Source organism: Schistocerca gregaria, chromosome 2, assembly GCF_023897955.1.
Source record: "Schistocerca gregaria isolate iqSchGreg1 chromosome 2, iqSchGreg1.2, whole genome shotgun sequence".
NCBI lineage: Eukaryota > Metazoa > Arthropoda > Insecta > Orthoptera > Acrididae > Schistocerca > Schistocerca gregaria.
Window position 1 is genome coordinate 286,556,435 of NC_064921.1, and position 15,567 is coordinate 286,572,001.

At 44.2% G+C, this 15,567-nt stretch overlaps 1 protein-coding gene across 1 annotated transcript in view; it reads left to right on the top strand.

Moving 5' to 3' along the window:
* Positions 1–15,567, top strand: part of LOC126336876 (pickpocket protein 28) — a 115,931-nt gene that overhangs the window by 74,049 nt on the left and 26,315 nt on the right. The window contains exons 6-7 of the mRNA XM_050000984.1: positions 10,736–10,940; positions 13,689–13,959. Of these exons, the coding sequence (XP_049856941.1) occupies positions 10,736–10,940; positions 13,689–13,959 (476 nt within the window). The remainder of the gene's footprint in view (positions 1–10,735; positions 10,941–13,688; positions 13,960–15,567) is intronic.

Genomic DNA, 15,567 nt, shown 5'->3' on the forward strand with positions numbered 1-15,567 from the left:
TTATTTTCTTCTTGTACGTTAATAAACCACCTGTATCTAGATCACAACAATTTTTGACGCACTTAAAGCCACATCTTCAGATGAACATCTGCATAACAGTAAATTCGGAAGGAATAAGAACCCAGAAACATCCATTGATATGATAATTTTCTAAAACTATTTTAAGTTTTTAAATATTTAAAATAGCTTTAGAAAATTTGCATGAGAAATTTACAACATTTGTACTCACATAACTAAAAAAATTACAGCTAGAAAGCTCGTAACTTTGTACCCAATATTCGTTTTCCGTCAAAAGAACGGTATGTCAGGCCACATGTCGTGGAATTAAACAGGCGGATTCTAATTCAGTGTTGTGGGTACCTCACTGGTCCACTGATAAGGTGAAAATTAATGAACAACTGTTAAGTTCTAGATCGCGGCTAGCATTAAAAACCAAGAAATCTTTGGAACAACATGGACCATGTTAATAGAACTATTTAAACCTAACTAACCTAAGGACAGCACACACAGCCATGCCCGAGGGAGAACTCGAACCTGCGACCGTAGTGGTCGCGCGGTTTCTAACTGTATCGCCTAGAACCGCTCGGCCACTTCACCCGACTCATACTGAGGGCAAGAAGTAAACAGCTTACCTATAGACGGCACTAATAGGGCACGGAGTCAACCGAATGATCGGCGGTCTTCAGGGGGTCACACGAATGGTGAATGAGAACAAGGAATATTGGGATAAAAAGTACGAAAACTGTTTTGAAATAAAAACATCAGAATATAACAGTTACAGCTGAAATATATTTGCACATGAATAGGTGACTTTGTGCCACGACACCAGTAGTGATCTAAAAATAAAGGACTAAATACAGCTGAAGAGGTTTATTAACACCCAAGATGTTTACTCATACCTGTGGTTCCTCTACCTGCAAGGTTGTTCTAGATTTATTTTCTATTTTCGTCTATCTAACCGCATTTTGTGGTTTAGGGAGTATATATACATTTCTTGCCTTCATTCCTCTTCCTGTCTAGTAGGTTACATTCGCTCAATTTTCGTCGTAAAGTTGGCTGCCTGTGATTTTTATTTTTCCTTTTGAGAAGGCCTTTTACCTCTAATGAGCATAGCACACTGGACCTGCATTCGGGAGGACGACGGTTCAATCCTACGTCCAACCTTCCTGATTTAGGTTTGCCGTGATTTCCCTAAATCGCTTCAGGCAAATTCCGGGATGGTTCCTTTGAAAGGGCACGGCCGACTTCCTTCCCCATCCTTCCCTAATCCGATGAGACCGATGACCTCGCAGTTTGGTCTCCTCCCCAATATCAACCCAACGCTTACTGTGCAATGTGTCTTTTTATTCTTGGGTGTTAGTATTCGGCACAATGAACAAGATATTTATTTAAATCACTATATTTTATTTTTATGTCATGGTCTTCAAAGTTATTATTTTACATTTATTAAAAAACTATAAATTACAATAACGTAGGAAACTAGTCAAACCTATATTTCATAGACATATGGCGAGACCCACTCAAAGTGACAATAAGTGCTGAAACATGTCTGCGCAAGAAACGAAAGAAAAACGTTTGGAGATTTGCAGGTTGCACCTACTTGTTGCGATAGGGCATGATGGTTATGCGTTGCAAAGTTTACAACAATACGCTTACAGCAAAACACAGCCAATATTGTCTTCAACTGAAGGGATCACAATGTTCCTTAGTATTTATCTTTGTCCTCTTGTTTTCTTGGTTGGCGTCGTTGGCCGTGCTGTATAAATTTATTACAAACTAAGTTATTTGCTGGAGTGCGAGCTACGAGAATATAGGGCTGTCAAACAACAATACAGCCATTGTCTAACATATGTAGTCGCGTCACTCACTACTGTGTAGTTAGAATTGTGTGATATCTGAAGCCCCTAGTCCTAGCGGCAAGGAAACCATTCGTAACTTAAAACTTCATGTGTGCCATAACATTTATGTTTGTTCTTCAGCCCTTGTCTACTTAACTAACGAAACAGTTTGAATAATCGTAGCCGGCCGTTGTTGCCGGGCGGTTCTAGGCGCTTCAGTCTGGAACCGCGCGACCGCCGCGGCCGCAGGTTCGAATCCTGACTCGGGCATGGATGTGTATGATATCCTTAGGTTGGTTAGGTTTAAGTAGTTCTAAGTTCAAGGGGACTCATGATGTTCAGAGCCATTTGAACCATTTTTGAATAATCGTAAAATAGAAGGAGTATTCGGAAAGTAAGTTCCGGTCTGCCGCGAAATGGAAACCACAATGAAAATCAAAGACGTTTTATTTGCAACAGTTAGCGACATATTCCAGCTACTTATTTACATAGTCGCCGATCCGAGTTAGACATTTATCGAAGCATTGTACCAATTTTCCAATCCCTCGTCACAGAAGGCAACCGCCTGTGATTTCCGCCAATTCTCTACGCTGGTCTACAGCTCATTGTCTGCGCCAAAATGTTGTCTTCATGGTCTGTGGTTCATGTGAGCAGAGATGAAACGCAGAGGCAGCCAGTTACGGGCTGTTTTGTAGGTGAAGAATCACTTCCCATCGAAGACGTTGCAGGAGCATCTTCATTGCCCCTGCAGAATGTGACTGGGAATTGTCTTGAAGAAGGAAACGCATGACAGCTGCGTTATGTTGGCTCAACAATGCCGTCGCGAAAGACTTCATTCTCGCGTTTATTGAAATTGCAACAGGAATAGTGTTAAATTTTTGCGTGTCTTTTGCTGATATTTGTGCAGATTTGTATTGTAGTAAACATTATGTGTTTTGACCTGTGTTGTTGTGCTTTCTCAAAATAAGGTATCTATTTCCACATTGACACAGAAAAACCAGAGTGTTTCAGCAGCACAACGTTGCAACTGGACATATTCATCGTTGTTCACCCACAAAAATAAAAAGATAGTACTATTTTTTCAAAGGTAACAAAGTAACTGCATGATAACTGTTACAAAAATACGCAGAAAGGTCTCATCAAGAAAACACAAATATGTGAGCAGAAAATAGGTACGCATAAAATAACCAGAGCATAGAATGCTTTAGTTATATCAATAGCAAAATCCTATTTCTTATTCGTTGCTCGCTGGAACACACGCTGTTTGTTGGACAATATATAAACGAAGACAGTTATTGTATGTTTCATTAACGAAACTGTTAGTGTTGACAAGGGAAATTTAGCTATCTCTGCCGCTGCATTTGTGATTGTCTACCACTAATTTTAAAATCAAAATAACTCTTAATGCAGTATTAAATTAAAATATGATTGTAACTGACTTCATAAACCAGATACACGAATCCAAATCCGCATAGCGCGATCCCATAACGTCGAGTGCTGCGTGTCGTAGCTTGTCGAGCTAAATTTCGGATTACATCATTTATTTAGTCGGAAATAGAAAGAGATATCGCTCACCTTCCACGCTAAAAACAATTTCGACATGTTAGCTGCATTTCGTATGCAGCAACCTATGTCTTAAAACCCACAAACGTAAACTGACCAGCGACTACATTCTTCACCGCGAATGCAAGACGTTGTGCGCATTGTGATGATTTAGGGAGTGAATTACGACCCCGAGATGGTGACAATCAACGAAATGTCATCGAATCGACAGCGAGCAAAGACGGTACCAATGTCATGAACTAGACGAGGTGTGAACTGGGAGAGATATTCCAGACACCTAAACAACATTACCCTCGAGTTGTGAACACTAGATTTTCAGATCAGTGGACTATATGAGCCAGAAAATTCAGAAAATAAAGGATCTAGCATCTACTGCAATACGATCTGACGATCTAAAGAATGAATCCTCACCACCGCTTCAGTAAGAACGTAAGCAGCAGCAAAATAGATTCCGTAAGGGTTTGTAAGAATTCAGAGCCCTTAGGGACTGCAGAGAGCACGTGACAAACTCTTGATAAAATAGAGACGAAACAAGTTGGACGAAAGAAATAATTTTCTGTTACAAGCACAGGAGGAGGAATGGCTATCACTCAAGAGATTACGGTCGCAAAAGCTATCCAAGAGCTCTGTCCGCACCAAGCAAGGACACATAACAGACACTTTGGCCAAGGCAGAAACCTTCGCAAGTGTGTGTGAAAACCAAAACACACTTACTGAGGAACTCACATTGAAATAACGTGAACGGTAGAGCACAACCAACTAGATAGTGGCCAGAATAACAACTACGGACAAACAAAAAACCGACTAACAACACCAAGTGAAGTAAGGGCAACGCTAAGAAGAATGAACATCTCCAAAACACCGGGAGCAGACAGGAAAAACAATAAGCAGCTAACAAATGTACAGAGCAGACCGGTGACGTTTTAAACCTGTAATTTAAACGACTGTTTACTGAGCTTCCACTTCCCAGAAATGTGGAAGTGAACATGTCCCCACTCATAAACCGAACAAGGACCTCTCGCGAGCTGAAAACTATCATCCAATAAACCTTCTGAGCAGTCTAGGCAAAGTGTTTGATAGTTATTCAAGGCACAGGTCCAAGAACCATTTGTCAACAATAAAATCATGAGAACAGAACTGTTTTGTTTCCAGCAGAAGGCCTCTGCGGAGTTCCGAGCACTTAGGCTTATGGAACACAATAGCAGACACTTTCCAGCGATGGTGTTACCTGACGTCTAGAAAGCGAATTATACGTTTTGGCAACTGAGCCATGCTCCATTTCGCGTTGGTGCTGTTGTAGGTTTTCGTCCTCTGTTGGAGATCAGACTGTATCCTTTAGTTGACATGGTTACGGTTGCTTGTCTTCTTTTTGTGTTGAATGGCACCACTTGGTTTCGCAAGCGTTGCCTGTCCGCTAGTGGCAGCGGTTGCATTATCGATATGTAGTAACGGTGGCCCTATCTTTGGGGTGACGTCGTTGTTCCCCAATGTCGTGTGAGTGAGCATTTCGCTTGGGGACGCAGGAGGAGCCAGGTCCGCGCAGAGTGAAAACACGCCGGGACCGCTGGCGGCGCCCCTGGACTGCCTGAACGAAGGGCTGTGGTCACGAGGGTGCATGACCTCGTCGAAACCGGATACTTCAAGTTTAAATTGAGTGCATTTCAATTCGAGTTGACAAACCTCCACCATTGTGAAATCTCGCGATGGTCTGTGTTGCTGCTCGTAGTGTCGCCGAGGCAAAGAGCAGCGAGTGGGGTGCTTGGGGAAGGCGGGTCTGATTGGCTTTCCTGGGCTTCTAATTTACTACCTTCAGCTTATAACAATTGTTAAGTTCAACCAGCGGTATTTTCCTGCCTGGTGGCCTCTAACGCCCCATTTACCTGCCCTGGGGGTTAGCGTATGTAACGGCAGTATACGTTTCCCCACGTTGCCACCACTGTCCAGTGAGACGTGTAAGTTTGACAGCTTTGTTGATTGTAGGTTGGTTGGCGATTCTTCTACCTTGGTGGTAGTGATTCCTTTCTTGTTCTGGGCGCTCTAAGCACAGTATTCTGCGGGCGGATCCAGATCGCCAGTTCCGGCTTTTGCGTATTTTTACATCTTTTCATTTGGTTTATTGGACGTCAGGTAGTCTCACCGAGATTATCATTAGTCACTCGTTAGACTGCCACTAGTCTGAGTTACCATCTTGTGATGTGAATGCAACTCTTAGCTGCCTTTCTCATTGCTCGTGAAAGTGTTTTTGGCCTGACCTAATCAGAGGCCGATCCCTGGAGCACCGCCTGTGACTGGCCCTTGTGTTTTTTATTGTGTTATTATTTTATTATTGTATTACAAAGTTACCATCATTTGTCTCACCTGTTTGGTAATCAGTTGCTTGTCCTTTTGAATTAACCTTTGTCATTATATTTGCTGTTTTTATTGTATGTTATTAAATTTTTTTTAATAATTGCCATACTTGGCGTTTAAGGCCTTCAGCCGTGAAACAATTCTTAATTTATTGCCATTAAGGCTTTGTTACTTGTCTTAAAATTCTAATTTGGCAATTCTATTTTTGCATCGATCTTTAAGACCTTTGCTCACCGTCTTTCGCCAATAACAGTAATTGTAAGTTGCAACAGGTTTAATCAGTTCTTAATTTATAGCCATTAAGGCCTTCAGCCGTGAGCATGGTTACTTGTTTTAAAATCCTAATTTGGTAATTCTATTTTAGCAGTGAGCTTTAAGATCTTTGGTGATTTGTCTTTTATATTTTAATAACTGTAACTGTAGGTTACAACAGTTTTAAACAATTCTTAGTTTATTCCAATTAAGGCCTTCAGCCGTGAAACAATTCTTAAATTGTTCCATTATTTCAATTTGTTGTTGATTTTAAATAAATTGTGTGCGATTAAAAGAAAAGCCAACCAATAGTAACTGATTACGGCCCCGTCCACAATCGTAACCGAATCCTGCCTTCCTTGACTAACAGGTTTCAGCAACATTACACGAAAGACACATGAACAAACCTCAGTATCATTCTACTAAAGACAGCTCATTAGCAACTTCCTAAAAGACAAGATGATAATAGCCGAAATCGAAGGAAAAAGTCAGCAGCAAAAAGACTACGGGCATGTTAAATAGCAAGATTCTGTCTGATCACCGATTTTGTACACAATTCACCTTCAAAACATGCTGACCATAGCAAGCTGGCACCATCTGCCGATAATACGGTCTTCCTGACTAGCGGACGATATCACACAGCAAATATAAATACGTTGCAAACGCGGCTAAGTGGCATCGTAACAACAATACCTGCAATTTTAGTACGAATCGACCTAACTTAGACCAAACATTATCTTTCCAAGGAAAGAACATCCCATGAAGCCCAAAAGTCAAATATTTGGCAGTAAATACGAACAGACAACTCTCTTTCCATAACCATGTGCAAGACCTCTGGCACAAGGCATCAGGGATGGTAAAACAATTGCTCTCCTTATTTATAAATACGGGCTGCCGTTCATTCAAAAATTGTATATGGTAGCAGTACATGGGGCCTGGCCAGCAAACACCCAGGAGAAAAATACAGGTGGTGCACATCTAGAGCCTCTGGCGGATTTTTACAGAATTCAAACACGCCAGAATAACGATTTCTATGCAGAGACCAAACTGGAAACTATAGATCAGATGATACAGAAGCGAACCATCACAATACACAAAAGACTAGACCAATTTAGAAACACAACCAGATATGTCCCATACGTCGGAGTCATCGATGTAGCACTTTGGTACAGATTTGAAATACCTCACTCCCTGGTACAACAAGACTAAATAAAAAATGGGAAATATACATAACTGAATAAACAAAAACAACAACATAGCGGCATATTTTCATATTGGTTGTCATAGAGCATAGATTATTAGGACAGGTATCTGATTTTTATCATAATATCGATGCTGCGTTTCCTATCTTGCAAATGTACACCTGAAGATGTGATATAAAATCACGAAACCTGTCGTGTTCCTGTAAAAGTTCATATACAGCCGAAAGTGGTTTATTTCAGAAACACTATTTCGCACTTTTCTCACATAACATCCTGAAAGCTACGGATCAAAGCTGTCAGGTGGATGCAGTATTTGCAAAAAGTAGTTGACACATTACGACACCTACGCTTGCTGTCAACAGAACGGACACATACGAAATGAAGGAAAATTTACGATTGGCTTGAGGATTTTTTGATAAGGAGGACGTAGCATGTTTTCTTGAATGGAGAATCATCGACAGATGTAGAAGTAACTTCTGGCGTATCCTAAGGAAGTGTGTGGTGACCCTTGTTTTCATCTTATATATTAATGACATTGCGGAAAATATTAACAGTAACCTCAGACTTTTCGCATATGATGCGGTTACCTGTAATGAAGTACTGTCTCTACGAAGCTGCACAATTATTCAAACAGATTTCGATAAGAATGCTTTAAACGTTGAGAAATGCAAAACTATGCACTTCTCTAAACGAAAAAAATAGTATCTTACGAATATAGTACCAGTGAGTCACATGTGGAATCGGTAAACTTATACAAATCTGGGTTCAACACTTACTAGGGATATGAAAAGGAAAGATCACCTGTGCGGCTGGTCCCGGAGGAGGTTCGGGTCCTCCCTCGGGCATGGATGTGTGTGTTTGTCCTTAGGATAATTTAGGTTAAGTAGTGTGTAAGCTTAGGGACTGATGACCTTAGCAGTTGAGTCCCATAGGATTTCACACACATTTGAACATTTTGAACGATCACATTGGTCAATCATGGGTAAAGAAGGTAGCACACTTCGGTTTATTGGTAGAACACTAGGAAAATGCAATCAGTCTACAAAGAAGATTGCTTACAAATCACTCGTGCGACCCATCCTAGAATATTGCTCAAGTTGTGCAACCCGTGCCACATAGGGCTAACAGGGAATATTGAGCGTATACAAAGAAGGACAGAACGAATGATCACAGGTTTGTTTGAGCCACGGGACAATGTCACAGATTTGTTGAAAGAACTGAACTGGCGGGAACCATCCCAAGATCTCTATAAAAAATTTAAACAACCGGCTTTGAATGATTACTCTGCATATCTCCCTCATACGAACCGTGAGGACAAGATTAGATTGATTACAGCGCGCACAGAGGCATTTAAACAATTATTCTTCCCGTACTCCATATGTGAATGGAATGGGAAAAAGCCTTAAATAACTCATACCGTGGGATGTACCCTTTGCCATGCACTTACTAGTCTTTCGAAGCGTACCGATGTAGATGCAAATGCAAATGCAGACAAACATTCACCGATTCCTAGGTGCCTGTCAGATCATTAATCACTTTGACACCCTTCAGCTGTGTTGCTATACCTCTGCTCTAGCGCCGTTTGTCGCATGCAAAATCTGAGCTGTGTCGAAGGATTGCTACCCTGCAGGTGCCTGAGAATTGGTGAATACTTGTCTCTGATCTGGTACATTTTAAAAGTGAAGTTGGCACCGAGGGGGTTGCCGAATTCGGGGGAGGGAGTTATTAGTGGGGCCCTTTGCCGTTTTATTTACGAAAATGGCAATGTTGCACCGTCCCCCTCACATCCACATGCCACAGAAGGGCGAGAAAAAGGAGGGATAAAAAACATAAACACCTTCTGGTGCTTTAGATCACGTTCAGATTTCGTAGAACTGTTTTGATCGGTCCCTAATGATTCCACCCTCCAAACCAGAGCAAACATTTCGTTTACGCTACACTCCAAAAGGACGAGATCACGTTCAGTGGGGTTGCTGCTCGAAGATTTACTTAGCGAAGAGTTGAATCGTCCAGAGGAGGGGGGGGGGGGTGGAGGGTATCAGCAGTGTCAAAGGTTGTCGAGGACGTCGTCCTACTGCACATTATACTGGGAACTATCGTTTTCGATGGTGAAATGTATGAAAACGAGTGTTCCAATGGAGAAGATGATTTAATTGACAACGTTTATGACACCACTTGAGACCTCCTCTTGTCGATTCTGGGCAGCTGTCTGTCCCAAATGTTTTCCTCGAAACTCGTCTGATTCCAACACTGTGCATCACGGTTTAAATTTCCATCGCAGAGGCGTCAGGAGAAGGGGTGAGATGTGGGTAAGGGGAGGTGCAATGACCTTCCCCACCGTGCGACACCTCCATGATAGCGTTGGGTAGAATTGTGGTGAAATTTTGTGCCACTGTGACACCATTAACCCACCCTCCACCTCACATGAACTGTGGCCTTGTTGTCGCCTCTGTCGACACCTTCTTGCTTGAGGCATCGCCGAGCCAGTGGGTGACATCGCACGGTACCACGCTTCCGCACCATTACAGAGAAAGGTAGGAGGCAATTTTGAGCCAAATTTCGCACTTCTGCGTCGCAACAGCAGTAAATGAAGGGCATTCAAAAAAGTTGCCCTTTAATTTTGTTGCACAGTGTGAAACGTCCCCTTCGAAAAATTAATGAATTACTGTGCTGATAAAGCTCTACGTTATTTGATTTTCAAACAGCTGAGCAAAACTGAACGTTCTCAGACATTACTCTCTGTACTTATTCTGATCAACACTAAACTGACACACAATATTTTTAGCGCAACGCAATCTGACTTTCAAAAATCCCTACAAAAGAATGGCCCTGACTAACAATAACCTATACCTTTGATGAGTCACTTACCTCACAAAAATCTTGGTTACTCGAACTACTGCAAAACAACGAGTACCAATGCTGCCAGCTAAATAAAAGATTCTAACTACTGAAGGCACTAACTACTGATAGGCATACTTAGCAAATGAAAGATTTTGATAGAGAACAAACAATGTATTTACCTTAATAGTGTTCAAAAGTCATTATATATATATATATATATATATATATATATATATATATATATATATATATATATATATCAGAGAGAGTAAATTTGTAAGACTGGATGTCATGAACTGATATATATATATATATATATCAGTTCATGACAACCAGTCTTACAAATTTACTATCTCTGATGGCCACACGTACAGATCATCCGTTCTCAAAACTGTGCTACCTCTCTCCCCACATCCACCACTGCTGACGGCTCACCTCCAACTGCGCAACACTACGCGATGTTCACATCCAACTGCCCAACACTTCAATATCAAATACTCCAACAATGCAAACCAGCCATAGACTTCACACAGCACAGAGCGCCACGGGGTGTTACGAACATAAAAACCTAAGCAGCCTACTTACAAGTGTGTAGTACCTGTTTCAGTTCTGTTCTGTCATGGAGCGTCAAGTGTGTATCTGTCATGTGGATGATTGATGAGAATAGCTAGACGTGCTCGGCGTGCGCAGCATCCAGCGCCAGGAGGGGAACCTGCAGTATGGATACCCGGCGCACAGCTGGACGTTGGAGGACGGCTACACAGCGGACTCCGGGTATGACACGTATCCAGAGCGGGCACTGGGTGCAGGTGCGCGCAACGGCATGTTCGTGCTCCTCAGGGCCTTTTCGTACGACCTAGACTACATCTGCAGGGGCCCCGTGCAGGGGTTCAAGGTAAGATTCCGGCCTGCGTTTTCCACAAGTGAGTACTAAAGCGATGACTGTGCTTTTGCGCTACGTGTCTTTTGTTTTCGATCGACATAATTTTCAAATCAGTCAAAGCCAATGTAGTCATACACTCAGGGAATGAGTGTGGGCGCAGACGCAGGAATCGCGCATCGCCGCTATTGGCAAGGTCCTTGTGTAAGTGATTTTCCATTAGAAAATTGTTAAGGCTTTCGTGGCTACTTGTTGACAAACTGCCCATTTGCTTCTGTCTCGGTTTCTTCGGCTGACGTTCGTCTGACGATTTTACTGACGTTTCGCCAGCACGAATGGCTGGCACTGTGACAGCTTCACCCTCCATTGCCAGTTCACCGCCGACAATGGAGGGTGAAGCTTTGACAATGCCAGCCACTCGTGCTGGCTTAAATGTATCAAATGGCTCTGAGCACTATGGGACTTAACATCTGAGGTCATCAGTTCCCTAGAACTTAGAACTACTTAAACCTAAGGACATCACACACATCCATGCCCGAGGCAGGATTCGAACCTGCGACCGTAGCAGTCGCGCGGTTCCAGACTGTAGCGCCTAGGAAAGCTCGGCCACACGGGCCGGCCTCGTGCTGGCGAAACGTCAGTAAAATCATGAGACGAACGTCGGCCGAAGAAACCGAGACAGAAACAAATAGGCAGTTTGATTTACCATTGCCTTCCTCCGACCTGTTACGAAGTGTCAAGTGTGTATCTGTCTCAAGTGGATGACTGATGAGTGCTTGTATGATGTAGGGTTGGGTTCGTGTTGTTACAGACGAAGGGAAGGAAGAGGGTGAAACCTAAGGGAACTGTTTCCAAAATGAATTTAACTCTGCTGCGAAGTGTGCACTGATTTGAACCTCTAAGGCAGATTGAAACGGACCAGGACTCGAACAGGGGCGTTTGCTTTTACGTACAAGTGTTCTATCGACTGATCTACCCAATTATGACTCACATAGGTAGCAGAAAAAGTACTGCCGGAAGTGGAGCTGTGAGGGCGAGTCGCGAATCGTGCTTGGATGCTTAGTTAGTTGAACGTCCCAGGTTCGAGTCCCTGTCTGCCATACAGTTTTAACCTGCCATGAAGTTTCACAAATTACACTACTGGCCATTGAAGCGGCTACACCAAGAATAAATGCAAATCATAAACGGGTATTCATTGGACAAATATATTATACTAGAACTGACATGTGATTACATTTTCACTCGATTTGGGTGCATAGATCCTGAGAAATCAGTACCCAGAACAACCACCTCTGGTCGTAATAACTGCCTTGATACGCCTGGGCATTGAGTCAAACAGAGCTTGGATGGCGTGTACAGGTACAGTTGCCCACGCAGCTTCAACACAATACCACAGTTCATGAAAAGTAGTGACTGGCGTATTGTGACGAGCCAGTTGCCCGGCCACCATTGACCAAACGTTTTCAATTGGTGAGAGATCTGGAGAATGTGCTGGCCAGGGCAGCAGTGGAACATTTTCTGTATCCAGAAAGACAAGTACAAGACCTGCAACATGCGGTCGTGCATTATCTTCCTGAAATGTAGGGTTTAGAGGGATCGAATGAAGGGTAGAGCCACGGGTCGTAACACATCTGAAATGTAACGTCCACTGTTCAAAGTTCCGTCAATGCGAACAAGAGGTGACCGAGACGTGTAACCAATGGCACCCCATACCACCACGCCGGGTGATACGCCAGTATGGCGATGACGAATACACGCTTCCCATGTGCGTTCACCGCGATGTCGCCAAACACGCATGGGACCATCATGATGTGGTAAAGAGAACCTGGATTCATCCGAAAAAATGACGTTTTGCCATTTGTGCACCCAGGTTCGTCGTTGAGTACACCATCGCAGGCGCACCTGCCTGTGATGCAGCATCAAGGGCAACCGCATCCATGGTCTCCGAGCTGATAGTCCATGCTGCTGCAAACGTCGTCGAACTGTTCGTGCAGATGGTTGTTGTCTTGCAAACGTCCCCATCTGTTGATTCAGAGATCGAGACGTGGCTGCACGATGCGTAACAGCCATGCGGATAACATGCCTGTCATCTGGACTGCTAGTGATACGAGGCCGTTGGGATCCAGCACGGCGTTCCGTATTACCCACCTTAACCCACCGATTCCATAATCTGCTAACAGTCATTGCATCTCGACCAACGAGAGAAGCAATGTCGCGATAGATAAACCGCAATCGCGATAGGCTACAATCCGACTTTTATCGAAGTCGGAAACGTGATGGTACGCATTTCTCCTCCTTACAGGAGGCATCACAACAACGTTTCAGTAAGCAACGCCGATCAACTGCTGTTTGTGTATAAGAAATCGTTTGGAAACTTTCCTCATGTCAGCACGTTGTAGGTGTCGCCACCGGCGCCAACCTTGTGTGAATGCTCTGAAAAGCTAATCATTTGCATATCACAGCATCTTCTTCCTGCCGGATAAATTTCGCGTCTGTAGCACGTCATCTTCGTGGTGTAGCAATTCTAATGGCCAGTAGTGTATATATACAATCAGCTACTTGACATCCACGTCTGGGTAAATGCCTCACGATCTTGATCTTATCTATCCAGTCAGAATGCAGCAGAGTAATCCTTGGCCCATCTACAGTCAAAATTACTTCGTTCGACTCCAGCCTCAGTGCATGTCATTGTTGAGCCAGTGCTGTCAACCTATGAGCGTAGAAAGGTGTGCTTACTGTAGCAACGAACTCTGTTGGGGACAGGTGCTGCTGCACAACCCGGCGGAGGTCCCGCGCGTCAGCCTGCAGTACCTGCGCGCGCCGCTCAGCCAGGAGGTGGTGGTGGCCGTCAAGCCCAACATGATGACCACCAGCGACGGGCTGCGCTCCTACTCGCCGCACCGGCGCCAGTGCTACTTCCCGTACGAGCGCCGCCTGCGCTACTTCAAGGTCTACACTCAGCAGAACTGCGAGCTCGAGTGCCTCACCAACTTCACACTCCGCCGCTGCTCCTGCGTGTCCTTCCACATGCCACGTGAGTCCTACGCACGCCAGCTTGCACTACAGTCGACAGCTGCACAGTCCATTTACATGTAAGAGCATCAATCTGGTAGGCTTTTGTTGCCGTTGTCATTCATAATAAAATCTTCTTACTAGTTAGCCAAAGTCAAATTTCCCTTCAGATGTCTTCAATGGCGTGTCGATCGCTATGTTCTTGACGATTTCACATGTGCCCATGGATGGCTGGTCTATTTTCCCGGGCATTTTCGGAAATGAGGGGTTACTGGGTGCAATTTTTCAGGCTTCCATTGGTGGGCCATCGTCACCGAATAATTGCTGGGAAGCAGATATTCAACGAGAAACTTGTCGTGTCGCCTCAGTGATTTTGCTGGTAATGTTCCTCGCTGCCGACCCAGGGAGAGAGGCATGACAGTCTCGAAGAAGAAAGTCGAACATTCGTGGTGGCGAATCGAAGGCTCGTATTTCGTCAGTTCAGTTTTTATCTGACAGTCGCAATGGAAGACATGGTAGATTTCGAGTGTCTTCGACGCTTCAGCAGCGTGGCTGACGCTGTTCTCATAAGGTTTAAAGGTGACCATCACAACGTATGACAGCACCTAAAGTGGGAGGTCGAACACCCTCAACTTTCAGAGACCAAAACCAGCGTGATCAATGACGACAGACGCTATATGTCCGCCAGAGTACCAGAACTTGAGGTAATTGGCATGGCGCTACACAACATCGGTGCACAACTCTTCATTCACCAGCTTCATATAGACAGTGGTACCAAAGACCGAAAAATGGATTCCAAGAACAGCTTGCGATGTATTTCTTTCCATATAAACTGTTCTACTTCATATGGTTTTGGTCGTTGATGTGGTGGCGAATCGAACCAGATGGCACATTGATGTTGATGATCCTAACGCCACCACACTGACAGCCATATCTCTGGCATCCAGGCGTGAGGCAACTGCATCAGCGAGGGTACCAGCACGTAAGAGGATCGTCATCTCACTACCAGTAGAGTAGGGGAAGCATGGGAGACACATGCTGTAAAGCTGTGGGGAGCAAAAAAAGTTGTAGCACGCACCTCCTAAAGGAGGGCAAAGTCAACATCCACAGCATACAGCATTTCACGGACTAATACCAGTTTATGGCAAACATGAATGGATTGACAGTGACTGTGACCGTGGCTATGCGACACAAAAGCCGAGGAAGCATGGGGACCTCCCCATTAGGACTCCATGGAAGGGCATATCACTGTGGTGGGCAGGAGCTGTCCTCACTGAGGGGATTGCAACCCCCTGCAAACCTCCAGAATGTCCATCCCCAGCATCAGCTTACCCTACCCAGGAGACAGATATCTCACCAGGCCAGTTCTATGGCACACTGTCAGAGGTGCGCCCACAGGTAGCGTCAGACACAAAAAGTGGGACAACCACTTCAGAGACACGCATGAGAAAATCAGTGGCCGTAAGTGGATGCTGACTGGAGACAGAGGCGAGAAGAGACGTTGCATCAGCTGGTGTCGGGCTGTCCCAGAACAGCGCATCGTCTATAAGAGGGTCGTGGTCCTGTACACAAATCCGAGGGAGGTAATCATCAGAAGAGATATGACACTGCCCCTTCTGTTTCCTCTGCG